The sequence below is a fragment of the Martes martes genome (assembly GCF_963455335.1).
Source record: "Martes martes genome assembly, chromosome: 9".
Taxonomy (NCBI): domain Eukaryota; kingdom Metazoa; phylum Chordata; class Mammalia; order Carnivora; family Mustelidae; genus Martes; species Martes martes.
Window position 1 is genome coordinate 116,810,058 of NC_137896.1, and position 24,724 is coordinate 116,834,781.

The window sequence follows — 24,724 nt, forward strand, 5'->3', positions numbered from 1 at the left end:
TGCTCAAGGAACTCGTCCTATTCTCAGAGCGATCGGACACATTTACCTACCAATGCACTGGAACAGAATTGCTCTGTGTCATAGAGTTTCTTGTTTCTTTGGAGGAGTCTGTCTTCTCAGCCAGGCTGTGACACGCACAGCCTTGGAGGTCCCACGAACCTCCACATTGTCCTGGGTATAAAACAGTTGCAGGAAAGCTAGGTGCTGGATAGTGCCTGCATGGTGGTCAGCCAGCTCCCATACTCCAGCCACCACCTCGTGGCCACCATTTTCCCGAACTCTTAAATAGTGGGTTCAGTGACTGAGGATCTGCTCCTCGGGTGCCGGGCTAGAGCCTGACCGAGGCCACTCTGTGCTCTTGTTGGCCATCACTCGGGCAGCTCTGGCTAAGACGACACAAAAGCCTCCAGCTCCCACACCTGTGTCGCATCACCAATGAAAAGCAAGCACTTCAAGAAGGCTAACCCAAGAATAAAACGGCTTTGGCTTTTATTTAAATTTGGCAATTCCAGGAGCGTAGGCCCCAGGCCCCAAGGAGTTGTGACTGTCCCATTGGCTTCCAGTGTCACCGGATGTTGGAGCAAATGCTCTCTGTGGTGGCCAAGGTGGCTGAGGTAGAGGGCTGGTGAGGAGTGTGGCTGGGAATTTAAGATGAGCATCTGCATGTGGCGGGAGGCCTAGAAGCTCATCGTGTTCATACTTATTGGAGGATTTTCCTGCTGGCGACCTCTTACGGCTCTCCAGACCATCATGGTGCCAACCCCAAGGACGAGGCCGCCTCCGGCTGCCACGGGCACGGCCCAGGACAGTGCTCTGGGGCCTGCTTCAGACCGGTCTTGGAGGAGCTGACTGTTCCTCAGGGTGTGGAGGTAAGGGCTCTCCTGTGGAGGAGGAGGAGAGGGACAGGGGTTGAGGGCCTCACAAAACCATCCATTGGCTTACCTTAGGCTTGCGTGGTCCCTATCCTGGGGATGGTGCCCTAACACTGCACGTTTTCACAGTCCATCCCTGTTTGTCAGGCTTCTTCCTCTACACTGTGCCCAAACCTTCTGAACAAGGATAGGTCTCCAAAGTGGCCAATAGCCCGCTATCACCTCCTTCCAGTTTCTCACCAGCGTCCCCTCTCCCGTCAACCTGATTTTGAAAGACTGGGAATGGATAGGCAACCAAAGGAAGAGAGACCTCCTGGCGGTAGAGCCCCTGCCTCTGTCTTCTCTAGGCCACCACTGGACAGCTGTCCCCATCCCCCAACCTCAGGAGTGCCCAGCAGCAGGGACGACAGTGGGTGTGGAAGGACAGCTGGTCCTGTGGCGGGTTAGAGAACTGAGCGTGAGGAGGGCCCGGAGAGCACACGTTCGAGCTTGCCACCCTGGATTCTCCTGCCTCTGTGAACACGAGCGTGGAGCCCTGTGTGGGAGCTGAGAGTTGTGCCAAAGGATTAAGATGTGACTGCTCTCACTGTCGCCCCATAGGCCATGTTCAGAAACAATGGCATCGCAAAGGAGCCTGGCTCGTGTCTTTTGAGAGGTGTAAACAGAAAAGAGACCAACACAGGTGTGTTCGGAGGTGGCAGCAGTAGGGTGAGGGAAGGCAAGAGTAGCCTCAGGGTAGAGGGGCGCCCCTGAGCCTTGAAGGATGTGGCGATCTCTGGTAGGCAGAGATGGGGACGACCCTCCAGAAGGCACAGACCTGGCAACGGCAGGCCGTGTCTGGGGAGCCGACCCTGTCTCCAGGAGCACAGCATGTCTAAGGCCCTAGAGGAAGCTGGGCGTCCCCTCTGGACGCTCCAGGATGCAGCTGGGACCGGGGCAGGGTTTCCAGTGGCCTAGAGTGACTTTCCATGTAAGCTGCATGGTGCCTGGCAGCAGTGACAGGCTGGACAGGGAAGGGAGGGAAGAGCTGGGGGGCGTGTTGGCAGCGTGGTCAGCTGTCCAGTTTAGGGCAGTCGGGGAAGAGAGAATGTGCAGGAAAGGAGGAAGAGGCGCACAGGTCCCCAGAACAGGCATGGAGTCTAATTTCTCCCTGTACAGCCCAACCTGACCGCTGCCCCTGCATTCGCCTCCCCTGAGCTCCCCTGCAAGGGAACTGATGCTTCCTCCCTCCCATGCCCTGGGGAGCCGCCAAGTCTCAGGGACCAGGAGGAGTGGTGAGATTGGAGAATGGTGACAAGGAATGAGGGTGAGTGACAAGACAGCTCCCAGGGACCTCCTTGGTGTCTCCCGGTTTGAGGGACGACCCCAGCCCCCCAAGCATCTGTTTCACACCAGACAGGACAGGCAGGGTGTTAGGACATTGACTCACAGGAGAGGGGCACTTGAGTTTGGTTCGGCTGTGGGTAAAGTTGTTGGAGGTTGTCTTCTGGCCCACTGGCTCCAGCTGAAAAGAGAAAGGAAACCGTGATTTCCTCCATGGGGGGCCGAGACCTCCCCGTGGGAGGGGGATCTCCAACAGACTCCCTCCCTCTGCCAGCGTGGGTTAACACCAGCAATAAATTCAACATCCTCAGCAGACCCCCGCTGCCCTGGGCCAGAGCTGGACCCGACTTCTGACTCAGGAGGTGCAGGTCAGAGTCTATCAGGCAGGGCAGGACCCTGCGTCTGCCCCCAGGCTTGACCAAGGTGGACTGATGGGTCCCAGCACAGGGAGTGTGTTCGAGGGCCTGGCCCAGAATCTGCACTTCCTGCTTCCCTTCTGGGTGGCTGGAATCACACACACCCTGCATTTACAATTTTATAAAATGGTGATAATCCTATTTACCAACTTGAAGTGTATGGGGCTGGTCGGTTTCAGAGAAATTTTAAAAACATCTAGGTTATTGTCCTTGGTTTGTCAACCTCAAGAAATTGAAGTTTCTCACTTGAGCTACTTTGTATGTTTTTCACACAAATGTAGAGATTTACTTGGAGCATGCCACCAAGTGTTGTTCCGAGAGGTTCTGCTTAATTCTTTTAGTCCTGAGACCCTCTGAGAATGAGCTAGAAGCTGATGTACCCGCCTTCCCAGCATCTTTAGCCAACAGCCTGCTCCCTGACATGCCGCCAGCATGGAGAAGGGTGGGCCCCTGGCACTCTCACTTATTCGTAGATCCTGACTGTGTAGCCTCTGCCCTTAGCATCTGCTTCCCGGCCCGGTCCTGAGACCCTTGGCTCCTGACCCCCAGCTACTGCCTACAAGGGAGGTGAAAGGATGCTATGCCTGCTAATGACCCCACCTTGCCTGTGATCTTGCTTTCTGTTGTCCTACAGCTGCTCTGTCCCAAGAGAGACCCCCACAGTGCCTGGCAGAGCACCGCAGACACAGCCCTTGGGGTCCCGACTCTGGCTGCTGAGAGCTCTGTGGCATGAGGCAGGTTCCCGAGCTGCCCGGACCACCCACATTTGGCTGTTGTGAGGATCAGATGAGAAGATGACATAATGACAAGCAGGAGGTGAGTTACTTATGTGTCATTTCTACATACTTAGAGCTGAGGAAGCGCAAGCTTCTTGGAATGGAATGACCATCAAGCGACCGTATAGGTGCTCACGATCAGGTTGGATGATTCCCTGACATTCCAGGAACCCGGAAACTAACTGGCACAAAGGAAGGTAAGGATCCTGTGGGTTTGAGGACAGCATCAATCTCTCCCTTACTCCTGGCTCCTTGTCATCCATGCACAGTCTGTCCTCCCAGCATCCTCCCTGAGCCCACAACCCCTCCAGTTACCTTCACCACCCCTCCCCGTGCCTCTAGGAAGACTCACTTGTGGTCCCTGGCGATACTTCCTGACCTCCCGTTCCAAGGGCCACTCCTGTCTGATTTCAGTCTCCACCACTTGACTGATGTTCTGATCAAGGTCACCATGACCTCCATCTCACCAGACCCAATGCTCACTTTGTCGTCTTCATCTTGCTGGACTTTTCATCAACATTTGTCAGAGTTGATGCCTCCCTCTTGAAACACTTGTCCGTCTGGACTCCTGGAACAGGGCACTCATCTCTCCCACTCCCCCCTTCTCATCTGTCACTGGGGTCAGAAGTTGGAACGAAGGCCCTGGGGCTTGGTGGTTTGTCCCCGCTGTTTCCCACCTACTCTTCTCTAGGAACACCTAATCAACCCCATGGCCTCGAATACCCCTCCCATGAACGACCTCCACATTTTTTCCTAAATCTCCGTTCCTGACCCTGTCCCTGAGCTCCAGATTCCTAGATTCAACAGCTTTACTTTTTATGCCTCCAGGTGGATTTCCAGAAGGTGCTTCACACTTACCGTGGCCAGAAGAGAACTTTTGGGTTTTTTTTTTTTCTCCTCAAGCTTATTTCTCTCCAACACTTCAACCATCTACCCGATTTCCTTGACCCCAAATGGAGGAGTCCTCTTTTGTTTCTTTTGTCTGAATTTAAGTTCCAGTTAACATACAGAGGAATGTTAGTTTCAGGTGTACAGTGTAGTGATGCGACATTTCCATACAACACCAGGAGCTCATCGCAACAAGTGTTCTTTAATCCCTATCACCCGTTTCACCCAGCGCCCCACCCCCACTCACCTCCCTCTGGTCTTTGTTTCTTTTCTAACCTCCTCCACCTGCTAGTCCAAAACAGATCTCAGGTCTGATCCTTTCTCTCCTTCTCTACTGTCATCACCCTGGGCCCATCTACCTTCATTTCTCACCTGGGCTCTGGGTCTAATTCCCCTCTTCCTTCCCTCTAGGGCAGGGCTATCCTGCAGCGGAGGGCAAACCAGATCCTCTGGCTCCCCTGTTGGAAGCCATCCAAGGAGCTGGCCCTGCTCTCACTCACCTCTCTGACCTTGTTCACCTCCCTCAGGTTACACTGGCCCTTCTGCTGCTCAGACACTTCACACTCATTCCTGACTCCGGGCCCGCACAGGTCCTATTTCCTCTGCCTGGAACACCCTGGCCCTAGACCTCTGCTTGCCTGGCAGGCTCTTGACATTCAGCTCTCTGCTCACAGGTCACTCGTCGGAGACACCTGCCTCTCCCCCACCATTGCTCTGTCACATTACCTGGCTTTTCCTTCTCTTTCTTTCTTTTAAGCCCTGACTGTGGTCAGAAAGTGATTTGTTGGGTTTTGTCTGTCCTTTCCCCATGAGTGCAAGGATGTCCTTTTCCCCAGCGCCTGGGGCAGTCCCCATGGCGGAGTGATGGTCAATAAATAGTTGTTGAGGGAATGCGTGAATGAACCAGAGTCCCAGAATCCTGAGCGGCACAGCGCAGGCAAGAAGGCCTGGGGCTGGTCACAGGAAATGAAGTTGTTTTCCCCAGAACCCCCCTCTCCTAAGCCAGATCCCGCAGATACCAACGATGTGGTGAGTAACAGGGCTGGGGCAGCCTCTAGTCTGTTGTGGGGACTCAGGGAAGGCTTCCTGTAGGAGGTGGCACCTGAGTTTAGTGTTGTGGCAGCCACGAGTTACTCAGGAGAAGAAGGCTGGAAGGGCAGTCCCCAAAAAAGGGATGAGCAAGAGCCGACACACAGAGATGTGAGATACTGTGGGTGGCGCAGGAAACTGCAGTCCTTCCCAGACTGCCCAGCTGCCCATCAGCGGGGGGCGGGAGTGACTGCTGCAGAGGTTAACTGGGGCCAAGCTTCTGAAGGCCTCGTGTGCTGTGCTAAGGGGCCAGGCCTTTCCCTTCAGGGAGGGGCAGGCCTTGGGAGCTGGGTCAGATTTTCATTTACACAGATTCCTGTGGCTGCCCTGTGGCAAAGAGTTAAGGCCGTGGTTTGCAAGCCCTAGAAAATATCACCCGGGAGCCTCTGAAACCTTGTGACCCCAGGTGTTACCCCAGACTAATCCAGAATGTCTGGGGATGAGGTCCAGGCACTAGTGTTTTGTTTGAGTTATTGTTTTCAAGTATACGTATAGAAACAAGTAAAAATCACAGGTGAACAGCTGATAAATGGCGTAAATGAATGAACCCCTGTAACCAGCATGCGGATTGAGGTATAGAACATGACCAGCACTCAGGAGCTCCCCTCCCACTCTCTTCCAGGACTATACTTACCCCCTCCCACCCCCGCCCAAAGACTCTGCATTAATTTGCTCGTTTTTGAAATTCACAGACATGGCTGCCTGTGGCTGACGTTTGCGTCTTTGTGCTATGAGGCATCCGTGGTATGAACGTGCTACATTTTGATCATCTGTTCTATTGGTGCACACCTGGGGAGCTTCCTGCCCGGGGAATATGAATGGTGCTGCTGGGAAAATGCTTGCAGGCATCTTTTGGTGAGCCCACAGGTATGTTTCTGTTGGGGATACACATAGGGACGGGATCGCTGGGTCACAGGGAACCCAGATGTTCAGCCTCTGTGGGTAGGCCAAACCGGCTGCCAGTATTCCTAGTCCCCAGGTTATTCTAACCTCTGGCCAGAGCTGAGCAATGCTGTTCTACCGGTGGTGGTCAGCCCAGCGCCAGGGACACCAGGTGGGAGGCTCGTGTGGTGACCCAGCACGCGGGGAGATGCAAACGTTGGAGGACAGCAAGGTTTCTAGGGAAGGGGGAGCAGGCGGCCGTGGGGGAATAGTGTCAGAAGAAAAGAAGGAAAAACTGCAAGAAGGTGAAAGAAGGAAAAAGGAAGAGGAAAATGCTCCCTCGTGCTGCTGGTGCTCCTGGCTTGGCTTTGCCAAGGTCTCCGCAGGAGGCACGATCTGTTCAGTGGAGGGACAGGAGATAGAAGGGGCTGAAAGCGTGTCTGTTGCCGCAGAGGGGTAGCCTGTGAGCGTCGGCCAAAGGCTGCAGACGCTATGTCATCGGACTCGCAGAGTGAGACGTGAATTCACTGGTTACATATGTGCTGACCCGGTTGGGGGCAGGGAGGCCGGCTGGTGCCGTGGCCAGGACACTAGGAAGGATTTGACATGGGTTCTGGTCCCTGCTCGGCCGCGAACTGGCCGTATGCTCCCGGGTGAAGTGTTTCCTCTCCCTATATGCTAGTTACAGAGCCTTCTGGCCAGATGACCTGCCAGGTCTTCTCCAGTTCTAGAGGCCTATTATAGATGTCGCCCTAGGGGTCACCAGAAGGAGGTGATCTGAGAAGTTGGCATGATGTAATGGGTTTGTATCTGAGATGGTTTTGGATGAAAACACAACACTATATAATTAGTTCCCCAAATTATACAGCACAGGACAAGACACTCTTAGATGATTTCAGTGTAGTTTTGCTTTGTTTTTGAAACTTAGGGGCATGGCTAGGACAGCAGTGGCTGGGAGCCCTGGACAGACCCGTGGTGTCACCAAGAGGGCTCCATGGCAGCACTCACCTTTTTGCTTTCCTACCTAATCCCCTCCCACTTGCCTTTATGTACAACAAGCCTCTAGCCTGGGCCAGTGGGGAGAACCACTGAGCTGCTTTGGAAGAGGAGATCAGAACTGTGGTGGTAATCCCTGCAGGAAGAGACCAGCAAGCCTGATCGTGTTCAGGTCCTCGATCTGGCCATCGTGCCCCAGAGAGCTCCCAGAGCACCTGGGCGTTTTGTTATGCAGGCTGGCAGTGCCCCCAGGTAGGAAGACCTCCCATTCCCGGATGGACATGCTGGGAAGGAAAGGCGGAGCGGCGCTTCTCAGAATCTGTGGATCCCCCTGAGATCTCAGGGGGACAAATGGGACTGTGCACAGATACCCACTCTCTTTTGGGGGGGGGATTTAAAAGGAATGAAGTTATGGGACTCCCTCTGTAAAGGAAAACTGGACTTCAAAATCGCTCTCAGGAATTACATTGTGCAAACTTTGGTGAACAAGATTCCCGTGGAGATTGGGTGGGAGGGAACTCAACGGTGTTTTGACTGTGGTTCCGAGTCCTGGGCTGACAGAGTGCGACAAAACCTTTAGGAGTGGGCAGAATGTGGTGTCAACAGCAGGGAAACAAAGGGAGAAGGAAGGCTGAGTCTGTGATTAACGGGGCCAAGGATGGAACCTTCCGGCGTGCTGCTGGGGGAGGGGGGTGTGTGGCTAAGGGGAAGGCGGTGCTGGGCACGCTGGGTGAGGCGGCAGGTGTGGGAATATTCGCACAGGGGAATCCTGGCAGAGAGGCAGCCTGCCCGAAATTGCAGTAAAAGCCAGAGTGTGGATTTGTTTAGTCACCATGGGAGAAATGGGGGAATGCAGGTTGGGGTGGGGATTGAGTTACCCACTGAGCCAAGATCAAAAGAAGCCACTGGATTGGAAAGGCATTTCATTTTGCTCTGCGCAACGGGATATGGCTACTGGGGTTACTGGTCAAGCTCTGTGCCAGCAAACCAGGCTGCAGAGGAGTGGCTGGCCCTGAGAGCCAAGGCACAAGGCCAGGTGGCCCTGGGGCCCCTCAGCCATATGTGCATTTCCTGAGGTCCCCATCATCCCCTCAGAAAGGACTGGAATAGGTGACAGCCTGGGGATATACGCGGGTGGCTCTTTTCTTTTTGATGCTGAAATAATCATCGGGAAATGTGTTGAGATTAGAGTAATGGGGGCTGGCATTCTCTGAATGCTAATGATTGTGTTGGGTGCTGAGCATATGGTACCTTAATTTTCTGAAATCTGTGTCATTGTCATTGTTTTTTATGGATATTGATACAGAGGACCAAAGAGAGAGCACTTGCCCAGGGTCGCAGAGTAAGGGGTTGAAGCTGATTTCATCCTGTTTTTCTGATTACAAAATTATGTTTCTTCCCTCCCCCCGCAACCCCACCCCCCGGTACTGGGAAATTTCTCCAATAATCGAAACCGCCAGGACAAAGAAGTTGTGCCACCATTTTGAGCTTTGGGGAGAAAGGAGCTTTGTCCGCCAGTAGGTTTTTTATTTTGGGCACTGGTCAAAGCCCCTTGTGGGCCCCCTTTGGCACAGCCCATGGGACAGTCAGGAACTCACCATGTTGTTCCAGAGTGCGATGGCCATCTCAGCGTGACCACGTTCTGAGAAGTGGAAACAGTCCTCGGAGAAGAAGGTGAGGTCAGTGCCCCCTCTCTGGGACCAAAGGCAAAGGGATTATGTTCCTGGAGAGAAAGGTACCACCTCCCACCCCTGCAGGTGTCCTGAGCATCATTCCTTTCAATTCTGCTGCCACCTAGCTCAGAGACTGATGGAGAAACTCCCCAATTTTGGAACATTTAAAAAGAGCTGAATTGAGGTGCCTGGGTGGCTCAGAGAGTTAAATGTCTGCCTGCGGCTCAGGTCATGATCTCCAGGTCCTGGGACTGAGCTCCTGCTGAGCTGGGAGCCTGCTTGTCCCTCTCCCTCTGCCTTCTGCTCCCTCTGCTTGTGCTCTCTCTCTCAAATGAATAAATAAAATCTTAAAAAAAAGAGAGAGAGAGAAAGAGAGCTGAATTGTAGCCTCCACTGTCTATCCCTTTCCCTTCCACATCCTTGCCCTAATAGATGAAAAAAAAAAATTTAGGAAGCTTTCCATTCTACCCCAAACTAGAAAATAGCAGGGCCAGGTCTGGGGTCACTGATAATTTTCTCCTTTTCTTTCCAAGTATATCTAAGTTCCAATCATACTTTAAAAAAAAAAAAAAGGAAAAACAGAAAAAGCAAAATCTTAGGGGCCCTCTTGGAGGCATCTGGCCAGAAAAAGCTCAGGCGTAGAAGGAAGTCCATCACCGAAGAAGAGCCCCTCTACACGCGCCTCCCAGAAATGCCCGCCGCATACGCTGTTCAGGGGGACGAGAGTGTTTCGGAAGAAAGGCTGCACGACCACGGCGAAGTCCTCCCGCTGCAGGTACCGGGACCCGTAAGACAACCTGGAGATGCCGCTCTGTGGGAGGAGGGAGAGCTTCCTCAACCCTCCTGCCAGGGCTGGCCAGACGAGCTCTCGTCCTGCCGCCTCGGGTTGGCTGTGATGGGGGCCCCCTCCCCAGCCGGAGGTGACTTCGGGGGTTTCTCCTGTGCTCATGCCTCCTGTCACATCGCCTGCACCCAGACATGAGCACACCGCGGTCTGAAGTCTCTGTGAGGCCGGGTTGGGACCTCTGAACAGGCTACGAGGGCCAAAAGGGCTCCTCTCGTCTCACGGCATGAAGACTGAATGAGAACCTGGGGTTCTCAACACCAGCTCCCCGAAACACCTGTGCACTTGGGGGATGAAGGTCCATGTCCAAGGGTAAGATGTGCTTTTCCTCAAAGAGCTAACAATCCATCTTGAAACATGAGACTGGATGTAGAAAAACCATGAGAACCTTCTAGAGCTTTCAGGGTTCATGAAAGTAGATGGAAGCTGATACGGGGAGATACCTGAGGGTCGAGTTTCATCAGGGGAGGCTTCTCAGAAGAGGCAAGAAAGCCTGCCCCGTGTGTGAGGAGGAGCAGTGGTAGACGGGCTGAGGAGGGCACGTGAAGAGGGGACAGCGTGAGCAGAGGCGGACACTGAGTTGTCCGCTGAGCTGGGCTAAGCCTTATGTTCTGAGACTGGTGTGGGGGTGGGGTGGGAGGAGAGCCCAGCAGGGCCATAGACACTTCCCCTCCCTCCTCTGGGGGGAGGGATGGCACCTGGCACATGGGAACTAATCCATTTCCCCGGGCTGGGAGGCAGGGCTTCCTCCCTCCCCAGTGTGGTGTCCTTTTCCCCTGGAGAAATGTTTCAGGGGCTGCGATCTGCCTTCAGGGAGCAACCTTGCTCTCGGCAACCCCCTGCTCTCCCGGAGTGGAGGGGGTCCCGGCTGGGACGGGGTGGGGCGGGGCAGCTTCACCTGGAAGTTCCAGTTCACTTGCTTCAGTTCTTGCAGCTCCAGCGAATTGTCCTGGGAACGCCTGAGGCAGGTACAGTTGATCCTGTCGGAGAGGCGACTGGGGTGGCTGACTGCTGCCCCCCACCACACACAGGTGCCCCCCACCACAGTCTGGGTGACTCCCAGGCCCAGGTCACTGCCATTGTGCCCCTGAATTATGGTCTAGCAGGCGCTCGTTTAAAGAGAAGGTGGCAGAGTTGGCCCCTGACACCTGGGTCCCCTTGCCCCCGCTGGCTGCTCCGGCCCCAGCCCGGGCTTCTCCCGGGGAAGGGCTGGGGTTTCGGAACGACCCCTGTGGCGACCTTATCTTTCGTCTTCCCGTTCCTGAGACCTCCCAGCGCCACTTCCACTGGCTTAGGACTTGCCGCCAGGACTCCAGAGTGGGGAGTCTCTTGGGAAGCTGAAGAGGCTCGACCCGTTCGAGACACACGGACAGGGGAGAATGGGCGGCCTGAAGATTCTGGAGGAGCCCCTCGCAGCTCCCAGCTCTTCCACCCGGAGCCCAGCAAGAACGGGAAGCAGCTGCCACGCCGCCAACAGACCCGCGTGACCCCAGCTAGGACTCCGAGGCCCCCCGCGGAATCTCTTATCGCGGAGCAATGGTCACAGGAAGTCTGGGTGACCCTCTGGCCGCAGAGGATGGCAGCTTCCTGCCAGGGTCACGGCTGAGCTTTCATAAGTTCCAGCCCCCAACAGAAACCGGGCTCTTGTTCAACAGACCTTAGCTTTAAGCCTGGCTTTCAAGATGTTGTAAGAGCTACTCTTTACTGAGAGCCTGCCCCCCCGGGCCCAAGAGCATGACACGCATTTCTTCTAGACCTTACTACTTTGCAAGATTTTATAGATGAGACCTACAAGGCCCAGAGAGGGTATGTCGGTTGTGCATGGTCCCACGGCTCCTAAGGGGCAGAGCCAGATACGGATGGGTTGCTGTCTTGCAAGCTCCTTGCCTGGTGCTGCCTCTCAAACTCCGAGCAGTCACGAGTTTTAGAATCACAGACCATGCTGGGCATCTTAAGGATTCTTGGTCTGTGTTTCTTGCTTTACAGCCAAGCAAACTGGGGTCCAGAGAAATAAAGTGACTTGCATACAGTAGGCATTCAATACTGTAGCGGTGTTTCCAAATGATTTTTCAAGCCCCTGGCTGATTGCTGATGTCTGTGCTTGAGACAGGATCGTCTGGCTTAGCCTGCGCTAGTCTCCTCGGAGAGCATCTGTGAGTCCTGCCCTCCCCAGCGGCCCTTGCCCTGGACCGTGTACTTACTGAGCAGTCAGGGGTGGGTCACATTTCCCACTTTGGCCCTGATGTAGGCCAGCCAAGTCCATGACCTCCACCACGTTGATAAAAGCCCTTGGAAGCTGTGGGGGGGGGGGGGGCAGAGGGATGGGCTGTGTTAATTCCCAGCCTGGTGTTGGGGGGATGCTGGTTACTTCTAGAAGAACCTAGGGGCTCATCTACAATCTAATTTCCTCCTCCCCCGTTTTGCTAATAAACTGCAGCACAAAGAGGGGGATGTGGCTTGTATTCTCTCGATCTTCTTTAATAGCCCCCTTTATAGCTTGGGAAGCAGAGACAGAAGTCAGTTGTCCCAAGTCGCTTTGCTAGTAAGCCACCCTGCCTGACTCCCGACTAAGCCATTTGGCTCTGGAGGCTAACCCTTGGCCACCAGACAATACAGTCTGCTCCAGTTAGCATTTCCCTTGCAGAGGGAATTCTGGAGCCCCGCCCCCACCTCGGCCTCCCCTGCAGATGTCTTCCCCCCCCCCCCCGCCCCACCCCACCGTGGGACTCCGCCCAGCATGCATCTCACTGAACACCCTAGATGCACCCAGGGAGGGAGGAGAGCGGTTGCGGGCAGGGAATGGGGCCCAGAAACCTGGTGCTTGTTCTACCCCACCTCCTCATAGAAGATGTCCAGGGCCTGTTGGATATGCTGAATGTACTCCCCAGCTGAGTGGACCTCCTGTGGGGAGAAAAGGGGGCTCTTGTCAGCTCCTGGGTTCTACCCTGAGAGGAGGGCAGTGTTCTGGTGCCCAGCACCAGAGGGCCTGGGGTTGGTAAGAGGGACTGGAATGGTATGGGACAGACTGAGGAGACCAGCCCATGTTGCTGGGAGACACAAGTCTTCCTTTGACCCCTGCTAGACAGCAGGAACAATCCCCACCCCAATCCACAGTATCTTAAATGCAAGGGCAGACTGTGACCGAGTTGGTCCCCTTCACTGGTCCCATCTGTCACCAGCCTCAGGCTTCTGAACCATGTCTGTGCCCTAATGACCACACTCTCTTTCCTTTGGGCTGTGGCCCATGCTGGCCCCATTGCCTCCCCCTAACTTCTATCTTTTTGACTCGGTTCAAGAGTCTCTCCTCCTCTGACCCATTTCTCACCGGGAAGTGGATTTAGCCCCTTCCTCACACATGGCCTGAGTTCACCCTGGTGGGGGCCTCCAGGTCTCTTCCACAAAAAGAGGCTTTCGGGGGTATAAATCTGACTTTGCAAGATGGCAGGTCCTCTGGGGATAGGAGAGGCATTTTCCTGGACCAAGGGTCCACAGGCAGCTTTGGGGGGGGGGAGGTCTCTGGCCTCCTGGACCCTGTTAAGTTCAGGACACAGTGGCACTGAAGCCCCTGGGGTTGGGTCACTTCTCCCTCTGGAAGCAGGCAGCAAAGGGGAGGATGGAGGGGAGGAGGCTCCGAAGACCCGACCCCTCTTTGGGGGAGGGTAATTCCCGTCCAGCATTGGGTAGAGGGTCTGAGCCCTGAGGAATGGTACAAGCTTCCTCCCCGCCCCCCCCCGCCTGTGACTTCAAACATTCTACTGCGATGTCTGCGTTACGGCAGCTGTTCTTTTCTGGCCAAACAAAATCTGGGAACTCCCCAACATAGAACAAGACATATTCCCAAAGGGACAGCTCCCCAAAGACTTGACCTCTGCACCTATTTCCCCATAGAAATCACATCGGGAACAGGCTGAGCTCCCAGGCCGGCAGGCAGAGAGGTTGGTTCACTCACAAAGTCCTTGGGACAGCAAGCTATCCTATTGGGACTGGTTTAATTTTATCCAACTTTGTTGATGACATTGTTTCAACACCCCTCTGCCCGCACACATGTGCACACCCCCCCACAACAACCCCTGTAAACAAATGGGTAGGGATTCCAAGCACAGGTAGGGTGAGGCTTGCTGGTTACTCCTTCGATACCAAAGAACCGTATTTGCGGGCATGAGAGCAGGGCCTGAAAAGTGGGCGCATCTAGATCCTTCTGAAATCGGGGAACCAATGCAGCTGCTCTCCCAGGGGCCACTCAGCAGTGGGAAAGGCCCGGGTCTGCCTGGGCAGGCTGGGGTGTCTGGGAGAGCAGGCCAGCGTGACTCCCATGGGGTCGGGCAGGGGCTTACCGGACTCTCGCAGTAATGACATACGTCGTTGCTCCCAATGAACAGTGTGATCAGCTTCCAGTCACTCTCAAGGTCAATTTCCTGAAGGGACAGAAGGCTGAGTCTAAACTTTGGTGGGGGAAGTAAAGGGGGGAGCACACGCAGGGGATGCTCACCAGGCCAGACGGCAAACCCCCTACCCCCCCGCCCACTGCCTTTCACCCTCTCTGTACCCTGATGGAGAGAAGATGCCAAGGGGAGCCACACTGACCTTCACCTTGGTGCCTGGCAAGGAGCCCCAGAGAGTGGACTGTGTGTGAGCACGTGTGTGTGGGTCTGCTCACACAGGGGAGGAGGACTGTTTTTCCTGATAATGCTCATAAATCCTAAGAAAGCTGCAGGGCATCGCAGAGTGTATTAACACATCCGTGAAACGTGACCTAAAGGCCTTCAAAGGAGCCAAGGGCAAAAGATGCAAATAGAAGCAGAAACCCAGAGCTGCCTCTTGGGAGAGCTCTGCGGGTCTGGGTCCAGGGAGAAGGGACTGGTGGGGACTGGAGGAAGAGCCTGGCCTGGAGGAGAGGAGACGTGGGGGCTAGGGAGGCCCTGGAGGAGCCTGCCTTCGGCCCAGCCACCACCATAACAGGAGTCCTGCCAGGTGCTGAATTCTGAATTCCAAGACACAGAGCATTTCAAAAAGTGCCAGTGAGAAGTTTGAGAGGGGCTGGGTGAGCGGGAAGGAGGAGGGATTGGAATGAGAAGCCTATTTTTAGAACCCAGGGTTTACATAATAGGGCTCTGTGACGCCAGCTCTTGGGTAAGGTGGGAAAATGCCAGAGGCCAAGGCCAGCTCTGCTCCCTCCTGTGGTGGGCCCTGGGGCTGGGGGTGCCAGCGCCCAGATCAGGAAAGGGCAGTAGAGAGGGTGCCTCGGTGGTGGTAAGGCCCGCTTCTTGGGGCTCGTTTGGGCCCCTTTTAAAGACAAGCAGGGACTGAAACAGTGAGAAGCTTCCTGCCCGCTGCAGACAGCTGGAGGCCGCCCCACCTTCCAGGGTGGCCCGGGGCCTGCACTCACGGGCTGGTTTTTCATCCGCTCCAACAGGGCCCGGGCCTGGGTCGGCATGTCCCTAGAGGGGGAAGAGAAAAGAACCTGAGCGGTGGCTGACGAGCCAGGGCACACGCCACAGGATTTGGGCCTGGAGACACAGGGGCCTCGAGAAGAGAAATGTATATAAAGTTTTTTTCTTTCAGAATGTATCCAAAGGCTTTTTCCGTCTCAAGAAATCTCAACCCAGGAAAAGTCAAAGACCTGCCACGGACCTCGAAGCCACATGGATGCAGACCCCACTAGGGGCTAGCCTGCCTCCAGCCCCCTCCTTCTGCGTGGGTGGGTCCTCCGTGGCCACCAGGGGTGGGGGATGCGGGGGGTTGGGGCAGGTGCTGGGGATCCGGTCAGCTTTCCCCAGAGACGGTCCCTGACATTCCCCTCGGCCCTTTCACAGCAAGACCTGCCTGTTCAGATCTTAGTCTGGTGCCTGTTTTAAAAATAACCTTTTGTATATTTGAAAAAAGTCACAGCCTTAAATTATCCCTCTGCCTTCTTTCCAGGCGTCACGACTCCTTAACCTTCACTTCTAAATCCCACTCTCGGTTCCTTTAATCCTTTTTTTTTCTCTGTAGTTACTCTGGGCTTCTACAGTGTTCCCCATCTCCTAGCTTTTTCCCCCTGCTGGCACAGGAGGGGGGGTGGCGGGGGGGGGAATCCGAGCAGGATGCTGTGGGTAAGAGTGAAGCAGGTGGAGGGAACGGTGCCCAGCAGCGAGGACGAGCAAACTGCCCATCTGCACGACACACGGGTGCACCTCAAAACGACCTGCTGGGTGACAGACGTTAGACAAGAGCAGCCAGTGTAGGATTCCACATAACATTCCAGAAAAGGAAAACTGATCTCTAGAGATAGAAAGCAGGTCAGAGGCTGCCTGGGGCCCCAGGGGTGGGGTAGAGATGGGAGAAGCCGGAGGGGGAGAGAGGGGTTACAAAGGGCACAGGGACACCCAAAGGTGTGATGGGCGTTATCTGGATTCCAGTGACGTTTAACAGCTATGGACACACGCCAGGCTTATCAAATTGTATTCTTGAGATATGTGCAGTGAACCACATGGCAATTACACTTCAATAAAGCTGCTTTTTAAAAACAGAGAAGTATATGAAAAGCTGTGTGGGCAAAGGGACACAGCCAATGGAGGCTTCCAGGGAATAAGTCATAAGAGCAGTTAACTGGTACGGGATGGGTGTTGTAAATCTTTGCCTGTCTGTGATGAGCTGGGCACGTGGACAGGTCTCATTTATACGTCCGGGATCACAACCCAGCCATTATTGCTATCGAGACAATACATCGGAAAGCTAGAAAGCAAGCCTATCCTGGGCAAAGGGGACCCCAGAAGTGTCTACAACCTTCCAGTAGGCTCAACACATGAGCAGGGGAAATCGTGGGTGATGATAAGCCCTCATGAGCGTGAGGGGAAGTTAGAAGTGCTCACTCCCTCCCCTCTTCCCAGCCACGTTCTGCACACCCTTCAGGCGCAGAGCAAGTCCCACCACCCACCCTGTGAGCCTTCTCTCGGAGCACCTTTATCCACACATCTTCTGCTTCCTTTTCCAGTCCTGGCGTGAAGAGCCCTGTTCTGGGAGTTAGGGGTCCTGGGTTCTCCTCCAGCTCTGCGATTAACTTGTTGTGTGAGCTTGCCCAAGTTACTGAACACTGCAAGGGTCGAATTTCTTCATCTTTTAAAAGAGGGGGTCTGACGAGATGAGTCCTGGGGTCCCCTGCTCTGGGTCTGCACCTGTATGTGGGCTGCCCAGCTCCCACGTCACGCTGTTCTCTTTCGTACATCTCCAAAGTACAAAGTCATTGCAGTCTGCAATGTTGCCATATGCGACACTTTTTTTTTTCCTAGAAGTTATTTCCTGTTTGTTTAGCATCCTTAAACCAGACAGCAAGCTCATTGAATAGGCAAGGAATTCACCTTTTGATTGTTTTGAATCTTTTAGTAACTACCTTGGGGCTCAGTCCTTTGCAGGTTTCCCTTGACTTCTTGCTTGTTGGTAGATGCAAGGACAATTTAGAGGTTGAATAAAACTTTGGAAACTAAATATCCTAATAATGGTAAACGTCTTGCGGGGCGGCATACGTATTATATACTATACTCAGTGTTTTCCATGGTTTGTTAATCTCATTTAATTCTTATGCCACTGAGATGGTGGTACCATTATTATCCCAATTTATAGATGAAGAAACTAAGACTGAGACAGTGAGTGACTTGCCCAAGGTCACATGGCTAGCAAGTCTGGGAGATGGATCTGGACACGGGCGGTCTGACCTCAGGTCTCATTAGCCTAGTTGCCCTGCTATGGTATCTGTTTTTCTCTTGGGGTGCGCTCCTCCTTATCCCACACGGTACTAAATGACTCTGCAGATAAAGGAGAGTCACAGAGCAACTTTCCAAGCTTGCTTACTTAAGTCAATGGCTTACTCTCCTTTCCCTTATCACGGGACATCAGAGACGCTAACGAGGAGCTGCACATCTGGGCTACTTCCCCTGCCGCCGACTCCTGGGGCAGGCACCCAGCCGCAGTCAAAGGAGAAGGCGGTAAGAGAAGTAAGAGAAGGGGCTTGAATGTCAGCAGACTGAGGGATCAGCGGCTGGTGGATGCAGCCTGGGCGGGGCAAATAATAGGAAAATGATGCTGATGGTGGCGACAATGACAGCAACAGCCGCGACGAGATGTTGATTTTACAGCCCCATGAATCCGAGCTCTTTTGCAGAAAAATAAGTGCTTCCTGCTTGTGACGTGGAGGAACTGCCACGGCTTCCTGTGGCTCAGACTCAAACCGAGCGTGGGGCCCTCCTTACCATGTCGGAAAGGAACGCTCCGTGTAAACAGAATGACTCAAGCCAGAGTCGTTTCCCTGGTGATCCGAGCGCAGCAATCTTTCTACAAAGCAAATACCCAGCACACTCCGTGCAGAAAATCAATGAGCTCTGTCAGGCATTCCAGCTTTAATTATCTGGGTTGTTGTCAACAGCAGAGTTCGGAGCGAAAACAAACAGCTGCCATGCTGTTTTGGGGGCCTTCACCTTGAACTCCCTAGTGGCAAAAGACCACGGAGGTGAGGGTGGAGAGGGGGGTGGCGCGCTTGTGGGGCCATGCAGGGAGTTCTCGGCACTCAGCATATTTGCTCCAGGCCACCCCAAGGAAGGGAGGTTGGCTGGAGCCAGCAGGACAGGGCCGGGCCCCCCTCAAGGACCCCAGCTGCCCTGAGAGGTGGTGACAGCCCAGCGGGCCTGGCTGGACTCCAGATCCTCTGACAACCTTGGGCTATTCGGGAAGCTTTCTAAATCTCCGTGTCCTCATGCTGATACCCCCCTCGAAGGGTATGAGGGTTATGGGAGGGGATCCACATGGGGGGTCAGGCAAGCAGAAGGGCTCAGCCGCTTTCATCACCCACCTGGGGCCAGGCTCCCAGACACCACTCTCCCCTCCTCCTCCCATTCCCCACCTGCTCTCTCAGCCTTGCCCTACACTCCCTCCCAGACCCATGGCTACTCACTTTGCTCTGGCTCCCTCCGTGGCTACGTTCAGCCCTGCTGTCTCCTCCAGGGCGCCGGTGGAGAACCCGACGATGTGAGGGTTGAACTTCTTCAGAATGTCTTTTAAGAGGGCGAAGCAGACAGCACAGGTGAGAGGGGATGGGGGCCCCTCCTTGGGGCCCAGGTGTGGGGCAGGATGATGCTGGGTCTTTTCAGGGCTGCCTGACTTCCCTCCTTGCAGATAACCTTCTCTGCCCTTGCACTGGGAGAGGCCCCGGCCTCAGCCAGGGTCGTTAGGGCCGTAGTGATGGTACTTCTCTGTGCTGCTACTTACTGGGCAGTGTGGTGTGCATGTCCAAGATGCCATCCCCTCCAATGCTAGAGAAGAGAAAGCACACTTGTTATGATCACCCTGGCCTGCCGTTCCACCAGTCATCCTGTTTCGGAGTCAGAACCAGAGAGTCTCCCCCTGGCGCATGATTCCTACCACCCTTGGAACTGACATGAGCATCGGGGAGCCTCCTTAGATCTCAGGGCCAGAGCCTGGGAACACGGGCTCATCTCTGGAGAGGTGACAGGGGAGCGGCATCAGCAGAAAATGAGTGGAGAACACGCTCACCTCCAAGAGAGCCCCCGCCAGGACATGGGCAGGTCACTGGAGTTGCTTGGTTGGGCTCCCAGTGCTGTCTGTGAAAGGCAAAGAGAAGGCTCCAGAACCGTGCTGGGCCCGGGTGCAGGCTGATGGTGCTGGAAAGGGCCCCCAACGTTCTGAGGTCACCACAGTCTGGTTTCCACTTCCCTTCCCTTGTGCACCCCCTGCTTTCTGGTCCACACAAACCCTCAGGTGTAAGCAAATCGATTTGAAGCATGAAGACCTTGGACCAACCTGCCATCCCTTCTGGGAATGTGAACTCTCTCTGTTCCAACCCTTCAATCTCTGATGCTTTGTCTAAGCCCCTTCTCAGGTTCTATCTCCTCTATGTAGCTTTCTCTAAATGCCTTATCTTAAAAAAAAAAAAAAAAAAGGAGAAAGTCCTCTTTGAAATTTATAAAAGTAATACATATTCACTATAACTAGTGAAATGATACAAAGATTCTTTTAAAAATTCATAATCTCCCCCACCTTATTAATCGTGCCTCCTGCCACAGGTTCTATATCCCTTCCTTGCCCCTTACCCACATAGACACATCACCAGAACTAAGATGTATGTGTAACTAATATACCCGGGGCCTTTCCTTCCAGAACTTTCTCCATGTTTATATCAAAATCAACCACATTCACACACATATGGGGAAGTTGCTTTTCCCAGAAACGAGTACCTGATTTGCGTCACCTCCATGATTATGTACCTCCTTCTGTGTAAGTTGCTTATTTTCCCAGCTTGACAAGTTTCTTAAGGGTTATGACTACACCTCAGAATTGTTAGAAGGTTGTCTTGTGTCGAGCGATAGCTACATGGTTGGCTAATACAATTCATGTACAGAAACTACACTAAACGTAGGAATTGGGCTCCCTTTGCCCTAAAGAACTCCTCTTGAAATGGGGTGAGGGGTGCTGGGCAATGTGTGGGTAATCCCGCACACCCCACTCTTTGAGTCTGGGTAGTTGGAGATGAGTTCCCTGATAAAGACAGGCAGACTCAGATAAATCTGCCACCACATGCAGATCAAATGCTTGGGAACGGTGGGGAAGGGGGAATGGAGGGGCAGCCTCATGGAAGAGGTGGTGTTTGAGCAGGACTGTTGAAGGGCAGAGGGCAGAGTGTTCTAGATTGCCCAGCGAGGTCTCATGGCTGCCTGGCTGTGTTTCGGTGCCAGCCACAGGTAGGTTCTCAATCTTGTCAGCTAAATGCTGAACCCAGAGCCAATGTGGAGGAAGGGTGCATTCGGCACAGGGCCTGGCTTCTGGGGTGCCCAGGCACGTCCCAGCTCAGTACTCACAGTCAGCGAGTCACCCATGGCAGCCACGACTTTGATGTCTCCTGGCCGGAGCTCATGGACTAGGAGAGACAGGCAAAAAGACAGATGGTCAGGGGGAATCTTCCTTTTAAAGTATAAGCTTGACGAGGAGTCAGTTTCTGCTCCAGTCCCACAGGCCCCTGGTACACTTATTTCCAACCTAAGATTCAGCAAATTTGCCTCTTCTGCCCATTTGGAGCAACCAAGGCGCCGTCGATAATGGGCTTGATGGCTTTTATCCATCCTGAGAGGAGCCACATTCATGCTGGGGTAGTCCGGGAAAGTGCTGGCTGTGGGGGTCACGAGCAACGGCAGAGAGGGCCCTGTCCCTGACTGTACCTTCCCCGCAGGGTCGGGAGGCCTGAGGGGCTGCCACTGGGACTAATCGGAGATGAGAAGTGCGAGCTGCGGAGAGGCTGGTGGCCGTGGGCTGGCCTCTCATGGGCTGCCCACCACCCAGACTGCATTGCACGGGAGCCGGCAAGGTCTGCTCAGTGCTCCAAGGTGTGTGTGTGTGGGGTGTCCCACCAACCCGACACTTAGCCGAGTCCTTAACAGAAGGGGCTGATGAGGATGTTTGTACTCACCTGACGTGGGGACACTGTTGGAAGGATTCCACTCTGTGCACAGGAAGTCGCTGCCCCAGTTCTAAATCAACAGGAGGAGAGAGACAACGCCCGGCTCTCATTGTGCGGGAAGGTGAGCTTTAGTCCAACGAGAAGCAGCTGAGGAATGTTTGGTGGAGGCTAGAACTATGTCCCTGTAGGGGATCACGGGTGGGTGGGAACGGCTCGTTGTAGACAGCCCAAGAGGGAAGTGAGAGGGGAGAAACGGGGCTCCCCCCCCCACCATCCACAGAACACAGAATGCGTGGGCACCCATATGCTTACACAGACAGCTTTTTTCCATCTCAGTTTACCCGCACTTTCCCAGGGAGCCGGCAGTCACAGCAAAGTGGGGAGAAAACAGTGATCTCCCAAAGGCACGTAGATTTGCAGGTCTCATAAGAGACCACACGCGGGTTTTGCTGTGACTGTTTACCATTAAGCTAATGGACACTGACTATAATAATGGCCTTGCAGCAAGAACAAGGATGTTTTTAGGAAAATACCACAAAATGTTTACAATTGTAAAATTCCTGGTTTCTGCAGATCTTTCCTGGACGTGCCTCTCTGAGTTTGCATATGTAATGTCACAGCCAACCACTTCCTTGTGTGTGTATAAATTAATGCCTCTGTAACCTGGGGGCCTGGAGTCAAATTCCCTTGTCTCTGGAACACGGTGCACGTTTTCCAGGTGCTGGAGGGAGGGTTGGGGTAGGAAGCAGAAGTAAAGGTCCACGAGACTATAAGCTCTAAGAGGGTAGGCAGAGACCCGCTTTGCTCACCTCGGATACTGAGCACTCAGCACGGGGCCCGCTCCACTTGGGAACCCGAAAAATAAGTAAGTGGTAAAGAAAGAAAGGCCTGATTGACAAGACGCAGCTGACGTCTCAGTCATAGTAGATTTTGGCCCATGGTTTGTCTGGGACAAGTCTCCATGGGGCTAATTTGAGCTTAAGAGAATCCAGAGAAGCCGGACAGTGGTATTACCCAGCCGTGGAGATGTCATGGCTCACCCCCCAGAGCTCTGCATCTAACAGTCCTTCAATAATTTCATATAAGTTAGTCTCAGTACTTCGGCTGGCTTTTAAAAGGTCTTTCCTCAATTGTTCCTGCTGCTCTCAATCCATCTGCCACTCGGGTCAGGGAGATCTTTTAACCAGGTGAAGCCGATGGTGTCCCCCTCTCCCACAACCTCCGATGGCTTTCCACATCCCTCCATCTAAAGCCCCGTCTTCTTCCTCAGGGATTTGGATCCCATGTGACCTGGGCCCTGACAACCTTTCCGATCTCATCACCCCACACTCCACCTTATTCCCATGCCCACCAGTCACTCTGACCTTCTTTCTCTCCCCCGATACCTGAACTCAGCCCCACTTCCAAGCCTTTGCACTCGTGGTCCTGCCTGGGACTCCAGCTCTGCCTCCCCAGATGGCCAGAGTCTTCTCATCGTGCACATCCTCTCAGCTCGCCTCCTCAGAGCGGCCTGACCTGCGTAGCTCATGGGAACTTGCCATCCCTTCCTCGGCCCATCATGCTTCCTCACATCACTTTCCTCAGAGCTGTCGCCACAGCTGACAGGATCATGTTGACCTATTTACTGGATGCCTCTTCCAATAGACTCTAGGCTCCTTGAGAGGTAGGACCCATCTGTCTGGTCTCCTCCTCTGTCTCCTTTGGATACTGCCAGGCACATAGTAGATGCTCAGTGTGGAATGACCTCTAACTCCCCAACGAGAGGACTGAATTCCTCCCGGACCTTCCACAAGACTGCAAATACCAGAGGAGCTTGGCTGAAACTGGGGGTGGGGCGCCAGTCCTGGGGGCCCACCTGGGTATGTGTCCGCTTCCGGTTGGGTCCAGCCCCTGGAATGAAGGGTTCTTCCATCTCACCGGAAGTCTACAGCACATACTACCCACGGCCTCCCCCCACCCCCGTCTTGAAAAACTGAGCTGCCTAATCAGGAACGAGGTCTGTGCAAAGACTGAAAAAAACCCATCCACGGGTACTTCCTCTAGCTGGTTGCTGATGTCAGTCAGCACTTGAGAACATGTTCGGACAATCCTGGGATTTCATGGTTCAGGAACTTTTTTTTTTTTTTTTAACATTCCAATTTCTAGTATGTAAGAAAGGTACGCTTCTGCTTCAGCTCACACTCTGAAACCCGTGCCACACCCTGAGTCACCGGCAGGTAGAAATGCTTTGTCCCTGAGAGAGAGGCAGACGTGCGTGTCAGGAGTTACCTCAATGGCAGGCCTGGTGGGGGGAGTATAGTTACTGTTCCGGGGTGTTCTCAGGAAGGGCTCATGCTACAAGAGAACAGAAACCACAGGGAGGGGTTATCAGACATCGAAGGTTACTCAGGAAAGAGGACTACAAATCCTGCTCTCCAGAATGATTTAATGTGACTCTTCTGCATGTAAATAGTAAGAACCCTACAAACGCAATTTAATTCATTCTCTCGAGGGTTTTACATAACAGCTCTGGCACAGGGTGCACAGGGAAAGGCCTCAGAAGGGTTCTGTGTGTGCTCTACTCAGGGTCCGAGGGTTTGCTCTTTCCCCTTGCCGTGAAACATCCACCCAGTCCTCAAAATGATCTGTTTTCTTCCCTTTGTAATCTCTCCGGCGAAAGAGTCACATGACAGCATTTTTTTTCTTTTCCAGAAAGTACTGATTATCTATATATTTATTTTAATTTTCTTTGCCTCTTTCGAACTACGTGTCATACTCCCTTCACGTTGGCTTCACATATTTCGGCCACGAGTTTATCCTGAAACATCCTCCTCCTTCCCTACCCAGCTCCTTCCCCATCAGCCTGCTCACAAGCCCAGTTAAGATCCCAGTCTGTTTGTCACAGGTGAGGGTTAGGGAGGAGGAGGAAACAGGCAAAGGAGAAACAGGGGAAAAGCAAGGTAATGGGAACAGGTGAAAATGATAGGAAGCAAGGAGTTAATAAGACTGAGATCAGGAACTAACATGTGGCCCCGGGGCTGTGGGCACTTTCCCAAGATGTGCTCAGTGGAGTGGAAGGGCCTTGGTCTAAACGTTTGGGAAGAAAAAGGGAATAAGAAAGAAGAACCAGAGTGTTGGAGGAGGGGCCGCTGGGATCAGTTCCAGGGGGTTGCAAACTGCCTGTGGGCTAATTCTAGTCAGGAGACATTTGTTTTGCTCTGCCCTATTTGGGCCTGAATGGTGTTAAAAAAGAAGTGGGGGGGGGGAGGGGAGAAGAGTCTGAATGCTTTGAGAAGAGGTATAGGGTCTCCAGTTCTGGCCCTACCCCTTCCTCTTGTCCCATACATGGTCCCATTCACCCAGTCGTGCTCTACCTGCCATGGCACTAGAATTTGCAACCCCAGAAAGGCCCCATTTTACGGATGAAGAACTACAGAGATCCGGGATGGGGGAGGGACCCGGTTCAGGTAGAGAGCGATAGTGAGTGCCTGTCAGGTCAGGCCTTTCCGCTCTGGTCCTCACACTAGGGTCAGGCCAGGCAGAGAG

The 24,724-nt window shown here is 53.7% G+C and overlaps 1 protein-coding gene across 1 annotated transcript in view; it reads right to left on the minus strand.

Annotated features, from left to right (window-relative positions):
- Positions 1 to 464: 464 nt before the first annotated feature.
- PLB1 (phospholipase B1) overlaps positions 465 to 24,724 on the minus strand; it is a 122,389-nt gene continuing 98,129 nt past the window's right edge. Inside the window, exons 44-58 of the mRNA XM_080814535.1 lie at positions 23,468 to 23,533; positions 21,209 to 21,269; positions 20,604 to 20,662; positions 19,282 to 19,349; positions 18,997 to 19,040; positions 18,683 to 18,782; positions 15,146 to 15,197; positions 14,094 to 14,174; positions 12,595 to 12,660; positions 11,961 to 12,055; positions 10,658 to 10,739; positions 9,622 to 9,726; positions 8,841 to 8,936; positions 2,302 to 2,376; positions 465 to 881 (exon numbers count right to left, since the gene is read on the minus strand). Of these exons, the coding sequence (XP_080670661.1) occupies positions 678 to 881; positions 2,302 to 2,376; positions 8,841 to 8,936; positions 9,622 to 9,726; positions 10,658 to 10,739; positions 11,961 to 12,055; positions 12,595 to 12,660; positions 14,094 to 14,174; positions 15,146 to 15,197; positions 18,683 to 18,782; positions 18,997 to 19,040; positions 19,282 to 19,349; positions 20,604 to 20,662; positions 21,209 to 21,269; positions 23,468 to 23,533 (1,254 nt within the window). The 3' untranslated portion in view covers positions 465 to 677. The remainder of the gene's footprint in view (positions 882 to 2,301; positions 2,377 to 8,840; positions 8,937 to 9,621; positions 9,727 to 10,657; positions 10,740 to 11,960; positions 12,056 to 12,594; positions 12,661 to 14,093; positions 14,175 to 15,145; positions 15,198 to 18,682; positions 18,783 to 18,996; positions 19,041 to 19,281; positions 19,350 to 20,603; positions 20,663 to 21,208; positions 21,270 to 23,467; positions 23,534 to 24,724) is intronic.